General features: G+C 39.8%; 1 protein-coding gene across 5 annotated transcripts in view; it reads left to right on the top strand.

Annotated features, from left to right (window-relative positions):
- Nucleotides 1-25,804, top strand: part of CFAP206 (cilia and flagella associated protein 206) — a 1,515,781-nt gene extending 1,489,977 nt beyond the window's left edge. For all 5 annotated transcript variants that reach the window (XM_044069254.1, XM_044069237.1, XM_044069228.1 and 2 more), the window contains one exon: nucleotides 25,259-25,804. In XM_044069254.1, the coding sequence (XP_043925189.1) occupies nucleotides 25,259-25,489 (231 nt within the window). In that variant the 3' untranslated portion in view covers nucleotides 25,490-25,804. The remainder of the gene's footprint in view (nucleotides 1-25,258) is intronic.
- Nucleotides 25,805-26,732: the final 928 nt, after the last annotated feature.

Raw genomic sequence — 26,732 nt, 5'->3', positions numbered from 1 at the left:
CTCTTCAAGAGAAATCTTGATGAGTGGATGGAAAATAGAAAGTTCACCCCGGGGGATCACTCCAGTGGTGCTACTTGATAGAGGCACTAGGAACTAATGACTGGTGGCACAGTGCCAGGGCAGTTCTATGGGCTAGGCTTGTAAAGGCCCCAAGGCCATTAGCCTAGTACACACCTATGAACCTATGAGTATATAAAGTCAGATGATAAAAGACTGAAGAAATAGAAGAAGCTTTATGTAGCTATTCATATGAGAGGATAAAACTGTAGAGCTCAGAGGTTGAACTGAAAGACTGAACATGAGACTTTTCAATAACTTTTTCAAAAAATAGAATTTGAACTCAGAGCACACAGGAAAAACCTGTGATTCTGTACTATACCATAGAAATTGGAATATGTTGCATTAATTTAACAAAAGTACAAATGATCAACTGAACTGGTATTTCACAGTAGGACTTGTTAATTGAGAGGGCACATTGCATGTATGTCCCAGTTCTGTCTATGAGAAAATAGCCAAGCCTTACATTAGTAAAGATGAAATCATACTGACAAAAAGATGCTTCCTGACAAAGCTGTGGCAGAAGAGAAAAGTATTAAAATTGGGGATACCAGAGTGCTTCTGGAAAATGATTATTCACTGTAAACTAGGCAGAGGAGAAGCAAGTTTATCCCAGCAATCAGGGAATGTAAAGATGCAAGAGTGAGATTCAACTTGCTATACCCAGCTGTCTTCAGAATATTTTTCCTGGAGGCTCAAAGACATAATTAGATGTGGAATAAGCTAAAGAGAACACCAAAAATATTGGCTAACAAAAATTAAGTCGGCAAGCTAAAATGACTCTGCTTTTAATTCTTTTGACAATAGGAAACACCATAGAGAGACTTACATCAGTGAAACCTTTTCCATTGTTCCATAGGGAAATGCTAGAGTGACAGAAAAAAACAAGAAATGTGCAGAAGAATCAGGAGTACCTTGACTTGAACCGGAGACCAGTGTTGGGGAATTGAGATGATCAAGAAGACCAGCTGCAGTATGAAATTATTAAATGAATTAGATGCAATTTAGATACTTGAACTGTGGCTTTGTAAGAAGAAGTGGTTGAAAAAGACTGGAAGTTTATTGACTGTGTTAAACTGTTGGGAGAGCTTAGAAGCATAAACCCCACTTTATGCCATTAATGTATAGAAGGATATAGAGGAGACCGAAGATATAACTGTAGGTTTAAAATTTTGTTTTTGTTTTTATTAATATGTATATACAAATTAATGATGCAGTTTGTATGTTATATTACAAAGCCATTTTGTATAGTATGCAGTCAGAGGTATTTTATATGTGAAGAGAGGAGTGTTATCAGTGACTGCTGTACTTGGTAGTGATATTAATGTAATAAAGTTCCTTTTTCTTAATTGTAAGGTATTCAGGCTTTGCACTATAACAAGATAAGAAAGTCTGTAAGGAAACAAATGTAATGCTGTGATCTTGGGCTGCAGGGCAGATGTAAATGTGTAAAATTTGAAAAAAGCAAGTTAAAATTAATATTAAGTTGTGATCTTGGGCCGCCGTGATGATATAAAAGTCTACTGATTATATTATAGGTAAGATTGGAAGATAATTTGTCATTTTGATAGAGATAAATGTGTGCACTGAGGTCTTTAGTTTAAGCTACAAGCAAGAGATTTTTAAGAAAATTGAAACATAAGAAAAATATGAAAAGCTTAAAAATGTTAGATCTTTCTTGCATTTACAAAGTTGTTAGCCATTTATTTGCCATTAGGTTCATAGGTTCATAGGTTTATACTAGGCTATCTGCCCTAAGGCATTCACAAGCCTAGCCCAAATTTTTGTGGCTTACGCCACCCCTTATATGAAAAAATACTGTGCCCATTAGTTTGTTGTGCCTCTGTCCAGCAGTGACACAGAGATGATTCCCGGGATAAACCTACGATCTCCCATCCACAGGTCAAGATTTCTCTTGAACAGAGCCAGCGAGGTGCTCTGCCTCACATGGACCGGGATTTTATTCCACAGCATAGGGAGTCTCTGAGTGATAAATCTATCCCTCCAGCACGTCCTATTTATATCCGTGCTAAGGTTTAAGTCGCTTGCTCTAGTGGTTTTGGTGGATTTGGATTTTTTGAGGTGGAGCATGTCCATTAATTCCGGTTTGGACATGGCCTTATATGTCAGGCACATGTCACCTCTGAGCAGACGGTATGCAGCTGAATAGAGCTAGAGTTTCTTCAATCTGGCAGCATATGACAGATTTTGGAGTCCCTTTATCCTTTTGGTGAGGAACTTTTGGGGTCTCTCCAATTGCTGCAGATGTCGGGTGCGATACATCCCGAATGGGGCATTGTACTCGATCATTGGTCTGATAAGTGAAGAGTACAGGGGAACAATGACCTCACTAGATCTGGATGTGAATCCCTTCATGATCAGGTGGGCAATGTAGAAGGTCTTTCTAACCACTTTAGCAACGTGAGTGTCAAAAGAAAGGCCACTGTCAACCTGGGTCCCCAGGTCCCTGATAACCTCTTCTGTGCTTAGTGGATTGCCACCTATATGGTACCTTGAGGTTACCTTGTTTTTCCCGAAGGGTATGACTATACATTTTTTGGCGTTTAACTTCAGGCCATGGCTCTGGCACCAGCTATCTGTTTCCGTGAGTCCCTTCTGAAGGATATCCGTGTCCGATGCACTTTCCACTATGGCGCCCAGTTTGCAGTCGTCTGCAAACTTTGTCAGCCAAAGTCCTCCCATGTTGGCCTGTACTTCTGAGAAGTAGATGCCGAACAATAGGGGGCCAAGGACCGAGCCCTGTGGGACACCGCTTGTGACCGGCTTGGAGTCTGACATAGCGCCAGCAACTCTAACCCTGTGGGTTCTGTCCTTAAGCCAGTTTGCAACCCATCTTGTGACATATGGGTTTACATTTAGGCTGGTAAGTTTTTCTACAATACCCGAGTGGGGTATTGTGTCGAAACATTTGCAAGGTCAAGGTAGGCTGTATGGACTGCCTTTCCCTCATCAATGGCCTTGGTGACTGTTTTCAAGAAGTCAACCAAGTTCAAAAGGCATGATCTGCCCTTGACGAAGCCAAACTGGGTCGGGTCCAATGTCTGCAAGTCCCCTATATCTTTGTTTATGAGCTCCATTATGATCCTCTCCATAGCTTTGCAGACTAGACTTGTTAAGCTTATGGGGCGGTAATTACCAGGGTCCGTAGAGGCACCGCCTTTGTGGAGTGGGACCACAGTTGCCGTATGCCACTCCTTGGGCACGTATCCTGTGGTAAGGCTGAGATTAAACAGCTGCCTTATGTGCGGGTTTAATTCCTCATTTAGCTCGTGTAGCACACAGCCGGGGACACCATCCGGTCCCATTGATGCTGTGTTTTTAGCTTTAGAGAGAGCAGCTTTCACCTGCACATTTGAGATGTCTGGGAGGTTACACTCTGCTGGGATAGTTATCTCTCCTTTAGGGGGGGAGAAGGGGGTGAAGTTTGCACTGAACCTGTCTGCCAGTATGTTGGCAATGTCTGTGGGTTCAGTGATTTTTGTATCATTTTGGACTAATTCTGAGCATATCTGGGAGTTTCCACCCAGGTTCCTAACATAGCTGAAAAAGGCCTTATGATTGTCCTTTGAATCCATGGCAATTTTTCTCTCAAAATTGGCCTTAGTTGATTTTATGAGTGCTCGTATTTTTTTACTAATAATGATCAGGGGTGACTTCCCTTTTATAGATTTTGTTCTATCATGTAATAGCTTTCTCCTCTTATTGTAAAGTTTGTTAATGGCTGGGGTCCACCAGACTGGACGTTTGCCCTTTGTGGAAAGAGTCTTGGTTTTATTCGGGATTGCCTGATCCATGCAGTCCTGGAGGTGTTCATAGAAGGCATTTGTAAGGGCTTCCGCAGCTTGGGTTGTGGTTTCCACTGGCTCAGGGGCCTTGAAGGATACCACACCAGTCTTGAGTAGTGTGAAGTTTGCTTTAGAGAAGTTCTTCACTGTGGTCTTTTTTGTTTGGGGTGGGGGCGGGATGTGGATTTCCAGTGAGATTAGTTTATGATCAGATCTCACCAATGAGGGATATACTTCCGGTGTGGAGCATTTTGTCCCCATGTTTGTGATAATGAGATCTAGTATATTTTCTCCTCTCATGGGAACAGTGACTAGCTGTTCCATGGCATTTGAATTTATGAACTCCAGGAACCGTTGGGCTAGAAAGTTAGGGCTTGAGTAATGTTCCCAGTCAATATTCGGGTAGTTGAAGTCACCCAATATGATGGTGTTTGGAGATACATTTATACCCTCCAGTGTCTTCAGGAAGGCTGTGTGGGCTTCCTGAGTTTGAGAGGGTGGCCTGTAGCATGCTACAATTTGTAGAGCAGTTTTGCCTATGGTTAGTTGCACCTGAATGGTTTCCGAAGCTTCGTGCGTTGCCGCCAACCTGGAGGTGTGGGTATCCTTTATGAATATGGATACACCCCCTCCTTTTGTGGTGTGGTCCGGGTTTTGGGGCCGGAACGCATGATATGAGGTAAAACCTAATAGTGCTGGGGTGCTCTCAGGAGCCTTGAACCAGGTTTCAGTTACAGCACAGACATCGATGTTCTCCATACTGAGAAGAGCCTCGAGTGCATGCATTTTGAGATTTAGACTTCTGGCATTGAGCAGCATTACCCTCAGTTTCTTCCCATTTTTGTTTTCTAGGGTGGTAGGTTTAGAATTTGAGCCTTGCCTAAAAAGGCACTATGGGGGTGGCAAGAGCCTTAGCCAATATCCGGAATCCCAGGGGTGACAGGTGCAAGCTGTCCCTTGCGAAGCAGCGTGGCTTGTCAAGCATGTCATCCCAGGCAGACAGACACTGGATCCCCTTTGAATGACACCAGACATTAAGCCAATTGTTAAAGCTGATCATCTTGTCTCTATATTGTGGCATTATTCTTGGTGAAGGAAGGATACTGCTCAGGGTCAGGGTCATACCTGCCTGGGCTACATAATCAGAGAGCTCCTCTATGTCTCTTTTCATGTAGTCCAGGGAGGTACGTCTCAGGTCGTTCACATCAGCATGGACAATGACTGTGTCATATTTGTACTTGCCGTGGAGGAACCAGAGTGCTTGTGTTATGTGGCGGATTCTAGCGCCCGATAGGCAGCTTACTGTGACCCTCTCCTTGTTCAGCCTGGTGAGTGGGACGTCAGTGTGTCTGACTATGGAGTCACCTATGACAAGTATGTTTGGTGTTGTATTTGGCCTTAAGGGCTGTGACTGCTTTGCATACTGCTTTTGTGGTTTATGTGTTGCTTGTGGGGTGTCTTGAGGTAGCAGTTGTTTGGGTGTCTGCTTTGGAGGCCTCTGCTGTTTAGGTAAATTTTTACTCAGAGCCTCCGAGTATGTCTTTGTGTGTTTATGTGTTTGATTCAGTGGTGTGGTAGCATTATGTGAGGCTGGTTTTGTGGTGTGTGTAGTTGCCTTCTCCTCCTGTCTGGTCTTGCCAGTCCTGAGTTGAGAGAGCTCAGCCTCCAGTTTGGCTAAATAGCTGCATCTCTCAAGTATTTGTGTTATGTGGGAGGAGGAGAGGGTTGTCTGTGTACATGAGGCAGTTATAACATTGCCTCAAGATTCCCAGATTCACCAGCTGGACCGGAGAGGAGATTGACAACTGACCTTTGGACATGCTAGAATAATATTGGGAATTCCTTAATAATTGAAAACAAGGGCCAGTGGGGAGTGAGGGTGTAGTGCTTTTAATTTTTAGTGCTGACTTATATAATTGCTTTAGTGAGCAAGTGCCAGGTAACTTGAGTGCAATGTGTTACAAGTAACGAAATGCAAAAACGACAAACAGTAACTTTCTTTCAAGTGAAACAAGGAACTATTACAGTAAGCAATGCAGATATCACTAGTGATCCACAGAAGTGCTGAGAAGCCGCGTATTAGGTGGAATTAGCTTCCAGGGAAATAACAAGCAAACAAACAACAAGCATATAAACAAAGCTAGATTCAGCAGGCCTGGATCTAGTCTATGCTAGAGCAAACAAGGTGTACCAATTTCAGTAAGATACAGTTCAAATATTCAGGCACTATAAACCTTTAACCAGAAATTCCCAGCTCAGAAGGGCAGAGTCCAGCCTCTTCTCCTACAAGAGTGCAGACCACGAACCTTCTTAATGTAAAATAACTGGCCTGAAACCCAAGTGCCTAAACCAGAACTAATACCCTTGGACACTGGGCTCTCAATCAGCAGTTCCCAACTTAGAAGGATGAAAGCTACCTGTCCTGCCACCACAGTGCTTGCCACAAACCTTCCTAATGTAAAACAACTGGTCTGAAGCCCAAGTGCTTAATCCAAAAGATTTAGAATGATAGCTACACTTTAATCAAGTTACAACCAAGCAGTAATAAATACAATTGAGTACTTTAGAGACTGTCTGGATTAGTGCTCAAGTTACACAAACAAAGCTAGATCCAGCAGGCCCGAATCCAGTCTATGCCACAGCAAACAAGGCGCACCAACTTCGGTAAGAAGCAGTTCAGATATGCATGCACTATAATGGCCCATTTCTCGGTCACCCACGTCCCCCGGAATCTTTTTTAAAGTTTTTTTTGTCTATTCCTTCTAGCATGTCGAGGGATCAGTTGCTAGTGTCCTCTCCTGCTCAGCTGGTGAACCTGGGAATATTGAGGCAATGTTACAATTGCCTCATGTACACAGACAACCCTCTCCTCCTCCCACAAAACACAAATACATGCGAGAGATGCAACTATACGGCCAAACTGGAGGCTGAGCTCTCTCAACATAGGACTGGCAAGACCAGTCAGGAGGAGAAGGTTACCACACACACTATAGACCCAGTCTCACATAGTACCATTACAACCTCAAATCATACACATAAACACACAAAGACATACTCGGAGGCTCTGATCAAAAATCTACCAAAACAGCAGAGGCCACCAAAGCAGACACCCAAACAACCACCACCTCAGAACACAACACCTGCAACACATAGACCTCACAGTCAGAGTGTCAAACAGTCACAGCCCTTAAGGCCAAACACAATGCCAGACACACTAGTCATTGGTGACTCCATAGTCAGACACACTGACGTCCCGCTCACCAGACTGAGTAAGGAGAAGGTCACAGTAAGCTGCCTGTCGGGCGCTAGAATCCGCCACATAACGCAAGCACTCAGGTCTCTCAACAGCAGGTACAAATATCACTCAATCATTGTCCACGCTGGTGTAAACGACCTGAGACGTACCTCCTTGGACTACATGAAAAGAGACATTGAGGAGCTCTCTGATTATGTAGCCCAGGCAGGTATGACCCTGACCTTGAGCAGTATCCTACCTTCACCAAGAATGATGCCACAATACGGAGATAAGATGATCAGCTTTAACAATTGGCTTAAACACTGGTGTCATTCAAAGGGGATCCAGTGTCTGTCTGCCTGGGATGACATGCTGGACAAGCCACGCTGCTTCGCAAGGGACGGCTTGCACCTGTCACCCCTGGGATTCCGGATATTGGCAAAGGCTCTTGCCACCCCATAGTGCCTTTTTAGGCAAGGCTCAAATTCTAAACCTACCACCCTAGAACACAAAAAGGAAAAAACTAAGGGTAATGCTGCTCAATGCCAGAAGTCTAAATCTCAAAATGCACGCACTCGAGGCCCTTCTCAGTATGGAGAACATCGATGTCTGTGCTGTGACAGAAACCTGGTTCAAGGCTCCTGAGAGCACCCCAGCTATCAGGTTTTACCTCATATCATGCGTTCCGCCCCAAAATCCGGACAATACCAAGAAAGGAGGGGGTATCCATATTCATCAAGGACACCCACACCTCAAGACTGGTGGCAATGCACGATGCATCGGAGACCATCCAGGTGCAATTAACCATAGGCAAGACTGCTCTGCAAATTGTAGCATGTTACAGGCCACCCTCACAAACTCAGGAACCTCACATGGCCTTCCTGAAAACACTAGAGGGATAAATGTATCACCAAACACCATCATACTAGGTGACTTCAATTACCCTAATATAGACTGGGATCACTACTCAAGCCCAAACACCCTAGCCCAAAAGTTCCTGGAATTCATAAACTCAAATGCCATGGAACAACTAGTCACCATCCCACAAGAGGAGATAACATACTTGATCTCATCATCACGAACATGGGAGCACAATGTTCAACACCGGAGGTGTACCCCTCACTGGTGAGATCAGACCACAAACTAATCTCGCTGGAGGTCCTCATCCCACCCCACCTGAAATAAAAAGACCACAGTAAAGAACTTCTCAAAAGCCGACTTCACACTTCTAAAGACTAGTGTGGTCTCCTTTAAGGCCCCGAGCGTGGAAAACAGTACTCAAGCCGCTGAATCACTTACAAATGCCTTCTACCAGCACCTGCAGGACTGCATGGATAAGGCAATCCCAAGCAAAACAAAGACTCTTTGTACCAAAGGCAAGCATCCAGTCTGGTGGACCCCAGCCATAAACAAACTCTACAACAAAAGGAGGAAGCTACTACAAGATAGAGCAAAATCCTTAAAAGGTAAGACACCCTTGATCACTATAAGTAAAAAACTAAGAGCTCTCATAAAATCATCCAAAGCAAATTTCGAGAGAAAAATAGCTAAAGACACAAAAGACAATCATAAGGCCTTCTTTAGCTATGTTAGAAACCTGGGAGGAAACTCCCAGATATGCTCAGAGCTAGTTCAAAATGATGTGAAGATTACTGATCCTACAGACATTGCCAACATACTGGCTGACAGGTTCAGTGCAAACTTCTCCCCTCCCCCCCAAAAGGAGAGATATCTATACCAAACGATTGCAGCCCCCAAACATCTCCAGCGCCCAAGTGAGAACTGCTCTCTCCAAAGCAAAAACACAGCATCCATGGGACCTGATGGTGTCCCCGGCTGTGTGCTCCATGAACTCAATGAGGAATTAAACCCACAGCTAGGACAGCTGTTTAATCATAGTCTTACCTCTGGATACGAACCCAGGGAGTGGCGCACTGCAACTGTGGTACCACTTCACAAAGGCGGTGCCTCCACCGACCCTGGAAATTACCGGCCCATTAGCTTGACAAGCCTTATCTGCAAAGCCATGGAGAGGATCATAATGGACCTCATAAATAAAGACATAGGGAATTTGCAGACTTTGGATCCAACCCAGTTTGGCTTTGTCAAAGGCAGATCATGCCTTTTAAACTTGGTTGACTTTTTCAAACAGTCACCAAAGCCATTGATGAGGGAAAGGCAGTCCATACAGCCTACCTCGATCTGGCTAAGGCCTTGATACAATACCCCACTCGGGTATCATTGAAAAACTCATCAGCTTAAATGTCAACCTATACATCACAAGATGGGTTGCAAACTGGCTGAGTGACAGAACCCACAGGGTCAGAGTTGCTGGCGCCACGTCAGACTCAAAGCCTGTCACAAGTGGTGTCCCACAGGGCTCAGTCCTGGGCCCACTCTTGTTTGGCATCTACTTTTCAAGTACAAGCAAACACAGGAGGGTTATGGCTGACAAAGTTTGCAGATGACTGCAAACTGGGCCATAGTAGAAAACACATCTGACACAGATATCCTTCAGAAGGGTCTCACAGAAACGGATAACTGGTGCCAGAGCCACGGCCTAAAGTTAAATGCCAAAAATGCATAGTCATACCCTTCGGAAAAACAAGGTTACCCCTAGCTACCAAATAGGTGGCAATCCACTGAGCACAGAAGAAGTTATCAGGGACCTGGGGACCCAGGTTGATAGTAGTCTGTCATTCGACACCCATGTAGCTAAAGTAGTTAGGAAGACCTTCTACATTGCCCACCTTATCATGAAGGGATTCTCATCTAGATCAAGGGAGGTCATAGTCTCCCTTTACTCATCACTCATCAGACCAATGATTGAGTACAATGCCCCATTCGGAATGTATCTGACCCAACACTTGCAGCAGCTGGAGAGGCCACAAAAGTTCCTCACCAAAAGGATAAAGGGTCTCAAAATCTGTCCTATGCTGCCCGACTGAAAGAACTCCAGCTCTATTCAGTCGCACCGCTTGCTCAGAGGTGACCTTTGCCTAACATACAAGGCCATGTCAAACCCAGATTTGATGAATATGCTTCACCTCAAAAATCTAGATCCATCAGAGCCACAAGGCGGAGACTTAAACCTTGACACGGCTATTAATAGGACGTGCTGGAGGGATAGATTCATCACCCAAAGACTCCCTATGCTGTGGAACAAAATCCCGGTACATGTGAGGCAGAGCACCTCGCTGGCCTTGTTCAAGAGAAATCTTGACCAATGGATGGGAGATCGCAGATATACCCCAGGGATTACCTCAGTGTCACTGCTCGACAGAGGCACAGCAAAATAATGGGTATAGTTCCCCATACTAAAGGGGTGGCGTAAGCCACAAAACGATGGGCTAGGCTTGTAAATGCCCTCGGGCAGATAGCCTAGTAAGAACCTATGAACCTATGAACCTATAAGCCTTTAACCAGAAATTCCCAGCTCAGAAGGGCAGAGTCCAGCCTCTCCTCCCACAAGAGTGCAGACCACGAACCCTCTTAATGTAAAATAACTGGCCTGAAAGCCCAAGTGCTTAAACCAGAATTAATACACTTTTAGAATAACAGACACTGAGCCCTCAATCAGCAGTTCCCAACCTAGAAGGATGTAAGCTACCTGTTCTGCCATAACAGTGCAGACCACAAACCCTCTCAGTGCAAAACAACTGGTCCGAAGCCCAAGTGTTTAAACCAAAAGGCTTAGAATGAGTTACACCAAGCAGTAATAAATACAATTGAGTATTTTTAAGATGATGCAAAAGTAAAATGAAGTAGGTAGAAACACAAGTACAGTAAAAGCAGATAATTTTTTTTTTTTTTTTTTTTTTTATCTGAACAAGTGCTGAGATCAAAGAAACAGATTTGAGTGCTGAAACTAGAAAACTGGCTAGTTATAAGAAAAAAAACAAGCCAGAAGGCTTCCCTCAAACACAGAAGGGCCTGGGGGCTCAGAAGCCTACAAATAGTCTATACCACTTAACAGGAAAGGCAGGAAATAAGCTTAATTTTTTTTTGTCTGTTTCCCAGATGCTCTCTTTGTACACAGTAGGAGTGCCTGAAATCAGAATATGATCTCACTGCACTCGGTTGAGTGAGCAAATGAGATGGGCCCAGAGGCAGGCTGAAGGGCGGGCAGTTTCAAGGCCACCAAGATTAACACCAAAACAAAAACAGGGAGGGTGGGTGGGAATAACTGAAGAGCAGAATAACTGCCACTTGAGTTAAATATTCCTTCAACACAGTTTAAATCAAATTAAATACTGTATATTTTTTAAAAAAAGTGCAGATAAAGGTACTTAAATTCTCTTATACGTCCAGTTGAATATAACCAAGTTCTTAGCTGGCCAAAGCTGAGGTTTTTAAGCAATAAAAATTTCACAATGCACCACTTAAAAAGGCAAGGACAGGAAATCAAAGAATGTGGCTACCCCCACACCTGTAATTACTAGCAAATAGCACACTAGCTTCAGTTCAAGTTACTAAAGAGCAGAATAACTGCCACTTGAGTTAAATAGTCCTTCAACACAGTTTAAATCAAATTAAATACTGTATTTTTTTTTAAAAAAGTGCAGATAAAGGTACTTAAATTCTCTTATACGTCCAGTTGAATATAACCAAGTTCTTAGCTGGCCAAAGCTGAGGTTTTTAAGCAATAAAAATTTCACAATGCACCACTTAAAAATGCAAGGACAGGAAATCAAAGAATGTGGCTACCGCCACACCTGTAATTACTAGCAAATAACACACTAGCTTCAGTTCAAGTTACTAAAGAGCAGAATAACTGCCACTTGAGTTAAATATTCCATCAACACAGTTTAAATCAAATTAAATACTGTATTTTTTTTAAAAAAAGTGCAGATAAAGGTACTTAAATTCTCTTATACGTCCAGTTGAATATAACCAGGTTCTTAGCTGGCCAAAGCTGAGGTTTTTAAGCAATAAAAATTTCACAATGCACCACTTAAAAAGGCAAGGACAGGAAATCAAAGAATGTGGCTACCCCCACACCTGTAATTACTAGCAGATAACACACTAGCTTCAGTTCAAGTTACTAAAGAGCAGAATAACTGCCACTTGAGTTAAATAGTCCTTCAACACAGTTTAAATCAAATTAAATACTGTATTTTTTTAAAAAAAAAAGTGCAGATAAAGGTACTTAAATTCTCTTATACGTCCAGTTGAATATAACCAAGTTCTTAGCTGGCCAAAGCTGAGGTTTTTAAGCAATAAAAATTTCACAATGCACCACTTAAAAAGGCAAGGACAGGAAATCAAAGAATGTGGCTACCCCCATACCTGTAATTACTAGCAAATAACACACTAGCTTCAGTTCAAGTTACTAAAGAGCAGAATAACTTCCACTTGAGTTAAATATTCCTTCAACACAGTTTAAATCAAATTAAATACTGTATTTTTTTTAAAAAAAGTGCAGATAAAGGTACTTAAATTCTCTTATACGTCCAGTTGAATATAACCAAGTTCTTAGCTGGCCAAAGCTGAGGTTTTTAAGCCCTTTAGCACCTACTTTTAGCTAAAAACAAGGTACAAATAGATGCAAGAAATTAATCATGAGAGGTCTGACCAGTGTGTTCTGAGTGAAACGTACAGGGGTTCTTTCTTGCAATTGCAAAGTCACTAGCCATTGTTTTTCCATTACAAATGCTAGTTGGAGACAACAAGCCTACAGATACAAGCAATTAATCACAAAAGGGCTAAACAATGTATTTGTATAAGCAGTTTAGTAAAAATGAGGTAATTCTGAAACTCTAAAAAGTAGTTACACAAGTAGCCATCTCCTCAGTAGCTTTAGTGCTTTAATGCATTAAATATAACCTCACACAATTTAGTTTATTTATTTAATGGTACCCAGTGCTCTTTTCGTAAGGCTAAAAGTTAAAAATTACTGAAAGCATGTAAGTTGTTTTTCACATCTCATATGGAAATAAGGATATGATAAGAACAGCAGTGAGAGTAAGTGGGAACAAACACTCTAGCATACACTTCAACATGGTTAATCCTAACTTTACAATAGTTAATGTCTCTTGGTGCAGCTATCAGCTACTGCTTTATGGAGAGAGAAATTTCCTCTTTGGAAATCTTATATAGTTTTCTGTTTTTTAGGAGTGTTCAGGGAAAATGTGATATTGGTTCAAATGTAGATGAGAAGAAGCAACTAAATACAAGATCATCCTACTAAACATTAATGTGTGCATGTAAGGTGCAAGTTGGAAACATATTCAAAGGAACTGTCATTCATAATATAAGGAAGAACTAGCGTTTTATCATAAAGGCTGTTTTGTCAGTATTAGCATGGAATGTAAACGGCTTTGCAGGTATAGACAAAAAGAAGTGTGCTGAATTATATTAAGAACTGTGGAGTGTAAATAGCAGTGTTACAGAATATGTTTCTGAATAGAAATTAGTGTGTGAATTTGACAAAGGATTTCAGGATGACTGTTCAACAGAGACAAAAGATTAGGGGAGTAATAATACTGATTGCAAGAGGGACACCAGTAGTGACAGAAGATGAAAAAGACAACAATGGTAGATTTGTGTTAGTAAAAGCTTAGTGGTGGGTAGGAGGAGGAGGTGGATAATGCTGGCATGCCTTGATTTTCCACCTAAAACTACTGTTATTGAGCTTAGGAGAATCTGGGGAGAAATACACTTTCAGCGAGGAATATTATTTATGGAGGGACTGAAACCTGATTTGCAATAGTGAGTATGCATCACATGTACATAAGAGGGAAATTATAACAAAAGAGGTAGATTTCTGAAGAAGTAGCTAAGAATATTCAGTAGGGAATATGTGAATTTAGTAACAGGAACATGGAAACAAAATTTACATATTATTCCCAAATATACAATAACTGGGCTAGATTTAATAGAAATTATATCCACAGGAGCATGAGTATTTAATTGGAAGTTTAGAAAAACTATATTAGATTATGACCACTGGTGCTTTTCTACTTACCTGATAAAAATAGATGAATTTAAAGAATAAGTAGTGGATAGATTCAAGAGTCATTAGGGAATACAGAATGACTTCAGAAGGGATAGCTTGTGAGAGGGTACAATGGAAATGGGGGGTTAAAAACATGGTAGATATAAAGGTGAGAGAGTGATATCAGACAAAGTTATTTAGAGGGGGATGACAAAAGTCAAAGTATTGCAGAAGAATGGAAATCTAATATAACAAGAAAAGGAGCAATTGCAGAATGCAGAATGCTGAAATGGAAAAATAAGGGAATATTTGGATAATATGCATGAGCTTAGCATAGGTTGCTGTTAAACAGGTATTTTGATAACATCTCTAGAGCACAACATATTTTAGCAAAGTGATTTAAGCAACAGATAGTTGAAGGAGTTGTAACCAAACTTAGGGACCCTATGACAAGACATATAACCTGAGATCCTGTAGAGAAGTATTAGAGATATTTTGAAATTTTATGAAAATTTATATAAAGCAAAGGAGTGGAGAGTCAAGGTAAGTCAACAATGAAAATATTAATGAAAGGCATAACTATGTTAAGGACAGAGGAAAATGAAGCTCAACAATTTACAGCTCAGATAGTTAGAAATGAGATGAAAATAATGGTGTATAATCAGACATCAGGGATTCCTCCAGGAACAGATGGCATTCCAGTGGAAGCTTAGAAGTTAAGATGGAAATTTGATAAAGATCTGCAAGGTATTGTTTAACAATATTTTATAGAGTGGAGTACCAGCATCTTGGAAGTAAGATCTGGTGGTTATTTTACACAAAGAGGGTAAAGATCCATTCAAATCCAGTTTCATATAGTCCTGTTTCTATTTTAAACTATAATTATAAAATGTTTATGTTAGCTAAAAGAATGGCAAAGGTGTTGCCAAAGTTCAGATATAGATCAATGTGACTTTGTGCAGGGGGGGGGGCAAACATTTCACAACATTAATAGAGCAAGGATGATCCAGAGGAATGCAGTGTGCAGGAAACACTGCTAGTGCTAATAGATCTTGATGCAGAGAAAGTATTCATTTGGATTATATAAGTACGACAATTGTAACATTTGCGATCCCTGTGAGCATAACAGTTTATAAGGTGAGTATTTGAAGGGTTGGAGGCAACAATGAATGTAAGATGGTCCCTCTCTAAAATGGTGGGTTTAAATAGAGGATCCAGACAGTGATGTCTTTTAACTTACTGCTTTTTGCTTTATATTTAGAGCCATTGGCAAAGAAAATAAAGGTTGTACAAATTCAAGGATGTAACTGGTATGATACTCAGGAAAAGTTAGATTTACTTGCAGACACTACTGTTTTGTTCTTGATAAATCAAAAAAATGACACTTTGATATTATGGAACATTTTGAGGCAGTTTCAGGTCTTTTCATGATATCAAATAAGATAAGGTAAGAACATTATAAGATGAAGTATTTAAGTATATGGTTAAAAATTATTCTGATATGGCAGTTAAGGATATGTGGGAAGAAACTAGCCAAAAGGTAATACAAACTTAAAAAAATGGAAAGCTTCTGATTATAGATAGAAAGATACAAGCAGTGGAAATGTTTTTAGTCCCCTTAATCTTATACACAGATCAGGCATATATTTATCAACCAGAGAGGAAGTTGTAAATGTTAATTAATAAAGAGCTGAAAAATTTATTTGGGATGCAAAGAAGGCAAGAGTTGATTGCGATAAGCTGATTCTCTCCATAGACCAAGATGTTTTAAGGGGTTACCTGATTTGAAGTGGTACTTTGCAGCTACTCAGTAAAGGCTGATATATATACCTCAAGCAGAAGGTTATACATCAAAGTGGAAAAGGATAATGAAACGCAGAGTTCAAGAAATAAAGAAAACACTAGGACTTTGAATTCAAGTCATTAAGGAAAACAACAGCCATTCAGAATATTATATTCATAAAATATTAGAAATTATTCTAAACATTAAGCCAGGGGAATGAAGAAAGGATTTTTTTACCAATGGGTAGATATGTCTGTAAATATGTCCATAGAAAATAGGCAAGATGGGGCTGGAAATTAGCAAAGGAACCAAGGTACTGGGAACAAACAACTCCAGAGTTAGAAGTAAGAATGAGGGTTAGAGAATGCCTTCTGTATCAGGAATTGATAACAGAGTAAGAGAAAAAGATGGGGTGTGTTAGTTTAGTGCATAACAGAAAATGCTGTTAAAAAGGGATAATTAGTAGGATATGTAACATACTGTATGGTATACTATAACAATCAGTCAGAGGAGGTTAGAAAAGATTGGGGAAAGAAAATGGAAAGGTAATTTACAGAGGAACAAAGGGAACAATTTGTAACACTCCCAATTATGCAACAAAGTTCAGAAGGTTTAGGATTTTTCCATGGAGGTATTTACATAGGTGTGTTTATAGCCCTGATAGACATCAGAGGTATTTTCTTTAGGTGGACAGCCAATATTGGATGTGTAATGAGGAAGAGAGAGACAACTGTGAACATGTTTTTTTTTTTTTTTTTTTTTTTTTTGGAAATGTAATGAGTTGGCTGATTTTAAAAATCCTGTATAAAGTACTTTGACAGAAATTTGGGGGAACAAATGGTTGTTCGCTAAGGAAATTATTCTTTTGAGCTGGGATATAGTTTCTGAATTGCCTAGACATAGAAAGGCCTAAGTTCAATGTAATTGGCTGACAAAAAAAATGTTACTAGAAAATTAAAATATAGTCCCAGTATAGAGGAAATTCTGGATATTTTAGAAGAGATAAAAAAAATTACACACTAGATCTTCAAAAATTTGACAGAAAAAAACAGAAATAAATAATATTTGTGTGGACAATGCATGCAGAATAATGTTCAGAAGGAGGAGTTGGGATTTAAGGGAAGGCAGGAACTGAACACCTTATATAATGTTAGAGTGAATCTAACTGTTAAAAATAAAACAGATGTATACTGATTGTTACATGTCCCCAACATTATAACATTTTTACAAACCTAAACTAGAGTTTGTTCTCTTATCTACTAGTATATGTAATGCCATGTTGCAGATTAAAATGTGATGAATTAAGATGTTAAAAAAAGAAGACTAAAGCTATAAACTGCTAACAAGCTTTATCCCGTAATAGAGTTTGAGTATCTCAGTCTCCATTTGCTTTATGTGTGATTCTCAACAAGTCAAGCAAGCCACACAGTACATTCAGGTTAGCCCTAAAAAGAGGCCTTTGCCTAGTGAGCTTATCAAGTTAGAAATTACTAAAGTATTGGAGAACATAATGCTGATGACTGAAATATAAAAAGCATTTGGTATCAAGCAATAAGATGTATAACTGTCCATCAGTGAGCATGTAATGCAAAAAAAGTAGTAAAGTTGATAATAAATTTGCAGTAGCCATGATGAATACTCACAAACAAGAAAGGGGAAGAATTGTGTTATTTCTATGGATATCATCACGTATGTGTTTACTGGGAAATTATCAATAATTTTAGAAATTTTATCTTGAAAAGGACAAAGCAGAAGCTGTTTGACAACAGAAAGGCTACAGCAGAACTGTATTAATGAGATACCAAGTGACCTAAACAGATATTCCCTAAAATAAAAAAAGAGAAATGTATGTTATAGACAGGTCTATATTCATTCCGTGAAGGACATATTCATGGAATACGTCTTCAGCGAATAGTAGACTTTTTCCCACAGTTCACAAACACTTGTCCATCACCTCAACTTTGTCTTTTTCCCCACTGTAGTGCGATCTCGGAGTTGGTATATATAGTTAGGGGGGAGTGGGGGGGGCAGAGCTCCTCACTTGGGTGGATTTGATTTAGTCCATTGTGCATACCGGATGGCTGGTGGGTGAGTGTTTGCAAACTGTAGGAAAAATTCAGCGGTTCACTGAAGTGAATTTTGGTGGCTGGTGTTCACTGAAGATGTATTCGATTAATACATCTTTCATGGAATTAATATAGACCTGTTATAGACTATGACAGATACCTTCAGATACTTTTATTGGAGAAAGAGGAACATGTTGCAAAAGAAAAGTTGGTCAGAAATAAGGGGCTATGCTGTGAAGCTTAAGGCACTGTATGAAGCTGTACTTTTTCATAGAAAGAATTCTGGATTTCTTGGGTGTCCTTCCTAAACATGTGATGCAGGCAACGGCAGTAGAGGCATCAAGAATGGATGTATATGTCTAATAGAATCATATATAAAAGAAAGAAAGTGGATACTGGAGAAGGTAGGCAGTGGGCACAGTTTGTTCAACACTTGCAAAATAAAATCATTGCACTAGATGGGTAAAGCAGTCCTCCTTCATCATTATTTTATTAATTCTGTGTATCGTTGCTTCACTTTTTCAATTTTATTGTACAATGTCTCCATATGCAAGGGCACCTGCAGGCGGGTACAAGGGGGTGCACTGGCACCCCCCTGGAACTGGCTGTGTATGTGTGCGTTTGTGTGTGTGTGTATGAGAAGTAGGTAGGTCTTTGTGACTGTGTGTGTGTGTGTGTGTGTGTGTGTGTGTGTGTGTGTGTGTGTGTGTGTGTGTGTAAATAAGTGGTGTAATGAATTATCCATAAGGTTTATGATGAACTGTGTTATTTTCATTCAATATTCATGAGCTGACTAGTAGATTGGCTTGACAATAAAATGTTAAAGCTTTTAAATGGTACCAATTAAGTCAACAGTTAACAGTCTGATGAAGCATTCCCTCTGAATGTGAAAGCGCTTACTGAATTTTAAGTCTTTGGCTTTGTTTGATTGTTTTTTATTTTATTTATAATAAATAGTCGGCTTCTTATTGTCGTGTTTTGGCTGCCTCTTTCAGTTCTGTTTCTTGGGATGTATGTGTGTGACTCATACCTCTCAACTGTACAGATTTTCACAGAATGTCTAGATTTTTGCCTTATATTTTTGTTCTGTTCCTCATAAAAATTATTTTTTTGACAAACCACTGGAATGAGCTAAGGATTAAAGTTACTAAATAACAACATGCATGTGAGTTTCAGACTTCATATCCTTCAAAGTATGCATTCTAACAAAAATCCTATTATTCCAGCAACTTTTTAAATGTGTCCCTAGTTTTGGGCCTTTGTCCCCAACATTATAACAGGCTTTGTCCAGATGTCTTGTGATAAGAGATTGAGAGGTATTATGTATGTGTGTGTGTGTGTGTGTGTGTGTGTGTGTGTGTGTGTGTGAGAGAGAGAGAGAGAGAGATTGAGAGAGAGAGAAATGCCCTGGTTAGAATTAGCAGGTAGAATTTATTTTCAAGTGCATTTTCAAGGAATTGTAAGCTTCAAGGTAAGAGAAGTTTAGTGCTGCTCATGCTAAGTCTGCTTAAAATATGTAAGTGTTTTGTTTAGCAAATGGTATCACTGTTGTGGTCTAGAATTTTAAAGCAGTGTTACTTGCATCTTGATGCAGAGGGCTTTAGGCTCTACTCCCACAGCATGTAGATTTGTATTTTAAGGGAGTGGGGTGCTGCAGTCCTGAGTATGTCCTCCTTTGGATGAGATGTCTAGTAACTATGAACCTGATTTTCAGCTTGCCACCCATTCCCTATTGCAATATACCAGCTTACCATTTTTTAATGTAACATATGCAATTTATTCTTCAAGGGCAGCAGGCACTGAATTTGTAGATGAAATACTGAAATATAAAGTTGTTTTCTGGCAACAACCTCTTCATTAGTTTCAGATCTTTTTAGTGTGGAATTATTCAGATGACTTTTACTTCTGCCAGAGACTATGCATATTGACTGATATTGGTGGATTGAAATAATAGAAGTTTGAGTGGCCTTGTATTGTTGAAATGTTCTGAACTGAGCAGTTTGTCATTATTAGTTCATATGTTTTGTTTCATTGCATACTGGAAAAATGTCCAAAACTATACATTTAAAATGCACTCTAACAAGTGGTGTTGGCTGGGCAAGTATCCCATTTTCAGGGGAGACCTGGGGAGATAAGCTCCATAACAACAGTACAAAAAGATTACAAAAGTTTTTAAAAGACTTACAAACAATATACAAAAAGTTTGACAGTTGTCAACAATCACAATTTACAAAAAGGGGACTGTAAAACAGAAAACATTACATTTCTTAAGCCTTACTAGCCTTACTACAGTCAGTAATATGAAACTCATTCGATAATATAGCTAAAACCCATTGTGGTACTTTCATTTGGTAGAAGTAAGACAAGAAGATAGCAGAATAGAAAACATTTGATTGAAGGCATAAGAAACTAGACAGGAGTATTACAGGAGCATAGCCATTGTTGAATAAGGTATTCCTTTAGGAAGTTTTTGAAGATATGACTATCTGTGTTTTTTTAAGATATTCTGGGGTAATAGGTTCCACTGTTTGGCTACTTTGAAGGAGAAGAGAGAGTCACCAAAGTAATTATGGGACTTTGTAATCTTGAGTATAAATTTATCGGATGACCTAATGGGCCTGGTGTTGGTATTTTGTTGCACTAGGTTGGAAAGTGCAGGGCAATTTTCAAGTTTGTGGATGATGGAGTGGGCAGTGGTGAGCTGATTTGAGTGATAGATTGGGAAATTCAAGCCAGTGTAATTTTTGAAGAGCAAGACAATGATGGGTCCTGTTGAGTATATTAGCAGCAAATTTTGCTATTTTGTTATAGCTGTAATCAAGTAGATGTAAATCAGACTTGCACAGGTTAGTGAAAAGTTGAGAACAGTAGAGAAGAGTAGATAGGAGGTGGGATCTGGCTGTGGCTAATCTGGCATTTTAAGTAAGGTAAGGTCTGGCCCTATATAGAGCACCAAGTTTGATGTGAACTTTCTTAATTGTGAGTGATATGTGTTTATTGAATATTAGGTTGTTGTCTATTGTGACACCAAGTAATACAAGAGATATAAATCAATTATTATATATTATAATTAATACAATCAGGAAGGTGAATCAAAGAACGTTTGTATGGTTATAAAAATGTGTACAAGGGGCCTATGATTTGAAAACAACCCAAAGGAAAACTTAACCCGCCACTGACCAGATGCATTTTCTTTCAATCAGTACTGTTTCAATTAATCTGAGTTTCAAAGGTAGAGAAGTTTTAATGCTAAGTCTGTTTTCATTGTAAGATTATTGCTTTGTTTAGCAAATATCCATCAATGTTTGTGGTATAAAATTTGAAATAAAAGTTACTCACCTGCAAGTTAATTATTCAGGAGTTACATCTTGAAACCTGGGCTCTAGTGGCTTAGTGTAAACCCCGCTCATGAGCACTGCTTCGTGCTCGCTCCGCTCCCCGCCCTGCCCCCTATTCCCACCTGCCCCCAGTACTCGTACTTTTATAACCTCAAACCACTCCCCCTACTGTCCACTAACTTCCTGTACCTCACTACCGCGCTCTAAGATCAAATGGAATATGACACCACCCAGGAAGCTTATCATACTAACTCTTTTTCCCCTCCTACTTGTCCCTTACCTAGCTACCCTATATGAAACCTGGTCTTGCATAGGCTTCCACCACCCAGGCTACCAAACCAACCCCTCCCCCATAATTAACAACAGAGGCCATGACTCAACTCCCTACTCACTCTCCTTGTTAGAACTCGAACGCTATGTAATTATCAAACCTACCAATATTAGGCCAAATGATAAACATTACTACAAACTTCTACTCAAAGCCCTCAAATTCATTACCACTCTGAATCACAGACTAGCCACAGATGGTGATATCCACCCCAACCCTGGCCCTTCCCCCCACTCAATTCTAATTCCACCCTATCCTCCCCTCCACTTCTCAATCTAAACTCTAGACCCTTTAACTCTCTTCTGACCTGTCATCTAAACATCAGAAGTGTAAACAATAAGATTCACAACCCACATGCCCTTTTAGCTACTTGTTCCCCAGACCTACTATGTCTCACAGAAACCTGGCTTAAACCAAGTACGAAAGACACACAGATAATCCCACCAGGGTATGATATACTAAGAGCAGACCGAATAACTTGTAAAGGTGGCGGTGTAACCATACTCTACAAAAATACATTACAAATCTCCCTTGCCTCTCCACAACCCCTCCTAACAAACAATGCCGAAATTCTACTTGTAAAACTTCAACCAAACAAACATAAAAGCATAAATATAGCATGTATTTACATCATCCCAGGCAACAATAATAACAAAACCTTAGAGGACTTTCTCCACTGGTTAACTCAAACTCACCCCCAGGAATCCATAGTGTTAGGTGACTTCAACATTGATTGGAATTCCTTCTCATCTAGCTCCCCATCTAGCAGCATAAATCTACATGGCTTTTCTCAGCTCATATCCACTCCTACCAGACTAGGTAAACCCCAAAACAAAGACAGCATCCTGGACTGGATCCTTACTAATAAAGATCCTGACCAGTACTCAGCAGGTACTCACCCAGAGGACATGAGTGATCACTTACTCACCTATGTTATCAAATTCAAGAAAATCACCCCCTTCTTACAACCAGAAAAAAATCAGGAACAATAATAAATTCAACGCCTCCATTTTTCAAACTGAACTTAAAGCCCACAACTGGACAATACTCAAGTATCTTCCTCTTGAAGAGGCAGTTATCTACTTCAACACCACCTTCCTCAAGATTCTAGATTCCCATGCTCCAATACGGTCCATTAGAACTAAAACCAAAACCGCACCATGGCTCTCTAAGGAAGCAAAATCCAAAATCCTATCTAGAAACAAGATGTGGGTCACATGGCGTACCTCTAAAGACCCACACTCCCACCAAACCTTCCGGCAACTTAGAAATGAAACTAAAAGAATGATCTTAAATGATAAAAAACTTCTTCCTCCACCTCCAACACAAACACCTTAATAATCCACAAAAATTCTGGGCAGGCTTAAACAAGCTCCTGCACCCAGGCCAGGCAACCACCCCCACTCCAACAACTTGCAAACAACAGTGCCCTGTAAACATTGCTAACACATTCAATAGTTTCTTCACAGAAACTATACAATCCCTGGCCACACAATTCAAACAAACAACCAGCCCACTCCACTACCCATGCCAGCAGAATACTACAACTACATCAGATCATCTATTTACCTTCGATCCAGTACCCATATCCTCTATAACATCTCTTCTTAAAAAACTAAAACCCACTAAGCTAGCAGCTGACCTTCTCCCAGCTGAGTTTCTGCAAAAAGCAGCTGAGGCCATTTCCTATCCCGTCTCCATAATCATAAATCGTACCTTGTCAGAAGCCTTCATCCCCTCCATATGGAAAATGCCCCACATTATTCCTCTCCATAAAGGTGGTAGCTCACTAGAGCTAACCAACTACAGACCTATAGCTATACTCTCACCCCTGGCCAAAATTATGGAAAAGTGTGTCCACAAACAACTGATGGAACACCTCACCAAAAATCTAGCCAACTCCCAACATGGCTTCAGGCCAAAACACAGTACCACATCAGCCCTACTATCCTTTTCTAATACCATCAATAACTTCAGAAACAATAATAAACGATCATCTGCTCTTTTCTTAGACCTCTCCAAGGCCTTTGATATGGTGAACCACATTCAACTCCTCCATACATTAAAAAAACTATCACTCAGCAATTCCACGCTGAAATGGTTCCAATCCTACCTGTCCAATAGGCAACAGGCTGTTCTATGGCAGGACAAATTATCCACATGCCTACCTGTTACACTTGGAGTTCCCCAAGGATCTATTCTTGGCCCTCTTCTCTTCACCATCTTTGTTAATGACCTGCCCACAATCACCCCCCATGCCACATGCATTCAATATGCAGTTGATTCGACTATCATCAGCACTGCCTCCAACCTGGCAGACCTCACTGCTTCAACCCAAGACACCTTCAACCTAATAGAAAAATGGTTCTCAAGTCGTCAACTAGTTCTCAACCCCAACAAAACAAAACTACTTACTTTCTCACCCACTAACAAGACTCTTCCCCACCTTCTCTATTACATCCTCCAATGGAATCACTATATCACCAGAAGCTCACACAAAGCTATTAGGTGTTACCATTGATAACTCCCTTAAATTTGACACCCATTTCAATCTAACCATCAAAACCATCAATAAAAGCTTGGCTCTCTATAAAGTAAAACACTTTCTCACTCCTCACTCTAAAATTACAATTGCCAGCACACACCTACTATCAACTCTTTTCTATGCCTCCCAACTTTTTACAAACCTAAACAAGACAACCCTTAACAAACTTGCTTCTTGTTACAATCACATAGCTAGATTTGCCACAAATTCCACCTTTAGAACGCACCACTGCACTAACTTGAAGCAACTAGGGTGGTTAGAGTTTTCCAGCCAACTCCATTTCAACCAACTCAAAACGGCTCACCAGATACTGTATCACCCAGAGAAAACACCAGCTCTGAAAAACATCATTCACCCCTATATTAACCTGCAATCTTTACGCTCCTCCAATAAGATCTTAGCTCAAACTACCAAAGCCAATAATTCTGCCGGGGATTCTCTATTCTCAAACTTTGTAGGTAAAATGTGGAACTCCCTATCGACCATGCTCACCTCAGAACCTTCACTCCTACAATTCAAAAAAAAGCTTAAACCCCATCTCAATACTCTCTGGCAATGTCTGTTCCAAACCTGATTAACTACTATCATTTACCCTTCTATTACCTCACTATCCTTAACTGCTTTTTAACAAGGCGCCTCGTCTTTGTAACTGACCTATGTTTTTTTTTTTATATGCTGCTGTTATTTTTTTCCCAAGATGTGGTGTATCTTTATATTGTATTTAGAACTCAACTATCTTCCTTTTTTGCATTAACAATGTTCATATGTCTGTTATGTACCTGGAGCTTTTCTCCCTGGGCCTCCGCTGAAAATGGACATGTATCTGGTCGGACTCTCCCGGTTAACAAATGTAAAATAAATAAATAAATTAATTCAATCCAGATATCTGTAGTTATTGTAGAAGTAAAGCATAAAACAGTATGCACACTGAGAGTTTTGAACAGTGTTTATGGCAACTGGGGAGAAATAGCCAAGTAATGGGACACGGGAATAGCTGTATTGGGGCTGAGTGGGGGTGCTCTGGGTTTGCACCTCCCTGCAAAAAATCCTGCAGGCTGCACTGCCCATATGATAGCTACTTGTGCAGTATTTCAACTTTATGTTTATCACTGTTTAAGAATCTGTACAAAATGTATCTAATCACACTTTCTTCTTAACTGCAGGCAAATTTACGTCAGAAAGCAACCCACTCAATGCAGACTAATCTTAGCCATATGAGAAGAGACAACACTTCCCAAGTATACCTTCCAAAACAGGTTGGCACACAGACCAAGAGAGACAGTGCAAGCAATGTACCAAAACCACAGATTTATTTGGCAGGGCTTCGAGGAGGCATGTCCAAAACTACACATATGGTCAAAATTAATTTAACCAGAGATGTTGATGAATCCTAAACATTACACGAACAGTGGAGAATACAGTAGTAGCTATTCTATTTAAAATACTACCTGTAGATTGTTGACAGCTCTATGCAAACTATTTTAGTACACATGAACTTCAAGGTTTGATGTTTTAAAATATAATTCACAAAGCAGTTAATTAGATCACTTAAGAATGAACATTGATTATAGCTTCATTTTTCTTATCCTTCATGTTGTCAGAATATATTTATATTATATTTTTCTGATTTAATTTTATCTGAATATTTGTATAACTGCTGCAATTGATAATGTTTGAATCCACACAATAAAGATGGCAAAGAAGTTTTAGAAATGGTATTTCCCAAGTTACTGTATTCATAATGTGAATATTTCTAGGTGATACTTATGATGAATGGAAAGGTGCTGTATCTGCATTCTACTTCAGTTGATGACATAGAAATTATGATAGAGGAATGAACCTAATTTTATATCGCCCTCCAGTGAAATGCTTTATGTCTATAAAATGTCAGCTTTGGGATCTTAAATTGTTAACAGTTACAGATATTCTTATTAGAGCTGTTTAATATTATATAAAAATGCATAGGAAATACTAACTGTTTCACTTAAAGACTCTTCTGTTTACAAACACTTATGATGGTTTAATACATTCCTTTTTAATCAAGGGGTATATTTCAAAATATGGCATTTAACAACAAAATTCAAAATTATGTTAATTAGCAGATTGTGCAAAGAACGAGGAATGATCATAGTTTTTCTAGCTTTCCATGTACAGTAAAAACTAAATAAAAATGCCAGCCAAGCTAGAACTTCCACTGAGTGACCTCTCAAACCTCTTGTATCAGAGGCACATGGGATATATGCAAATGACCCTTATGAGCATCAGGTGTTTCAACTATATGGCGATTCTGAATTCCCATGACTTTTTTCTTCTTAAGTCATTTTAGTGGACAAATTCAGTCCAATAAAGCCAAACCCTACTAGCTGTGGATATACATATTTCGGCCTTGTTATGACCCCATCAGCACAGTACAAACAGAGCGTTTGACTAAGCATAAGAATCACAGGGCTGTTATCCATTGCCATTAGGGTGACTGCAAAATATCCCAACTAACAAACTAAAACAGAGTGAGAAGGCCACACAGAAAAAACAATCAGTAAAAACTAAATGAAAACTCCAGCCAAGCTAGAACTTCCATTGAGTGACCTCTCAAACCTCTTGTTTCAGAGGCACATGGGATATATGCAAATGACTCTT

Source organism: Protopterus annectens, chromosome 1.part0 (assembly GCF_019279795.1).
Source record: "Protopterus annectens isolate FY-2018-M chromosome 1.part0, PAN1.0, whole genome shotgun sequence".
NCBI lineage: Eukaryota > Metazoa > Chordata > Ceratodontiformes > Protopteridae > Protopterus > Protopterus annectens.
Note: the sequence above shows the minus strand (reverse complement) of the source record. Positions and strands in the feature narration are given on the sequence as shown.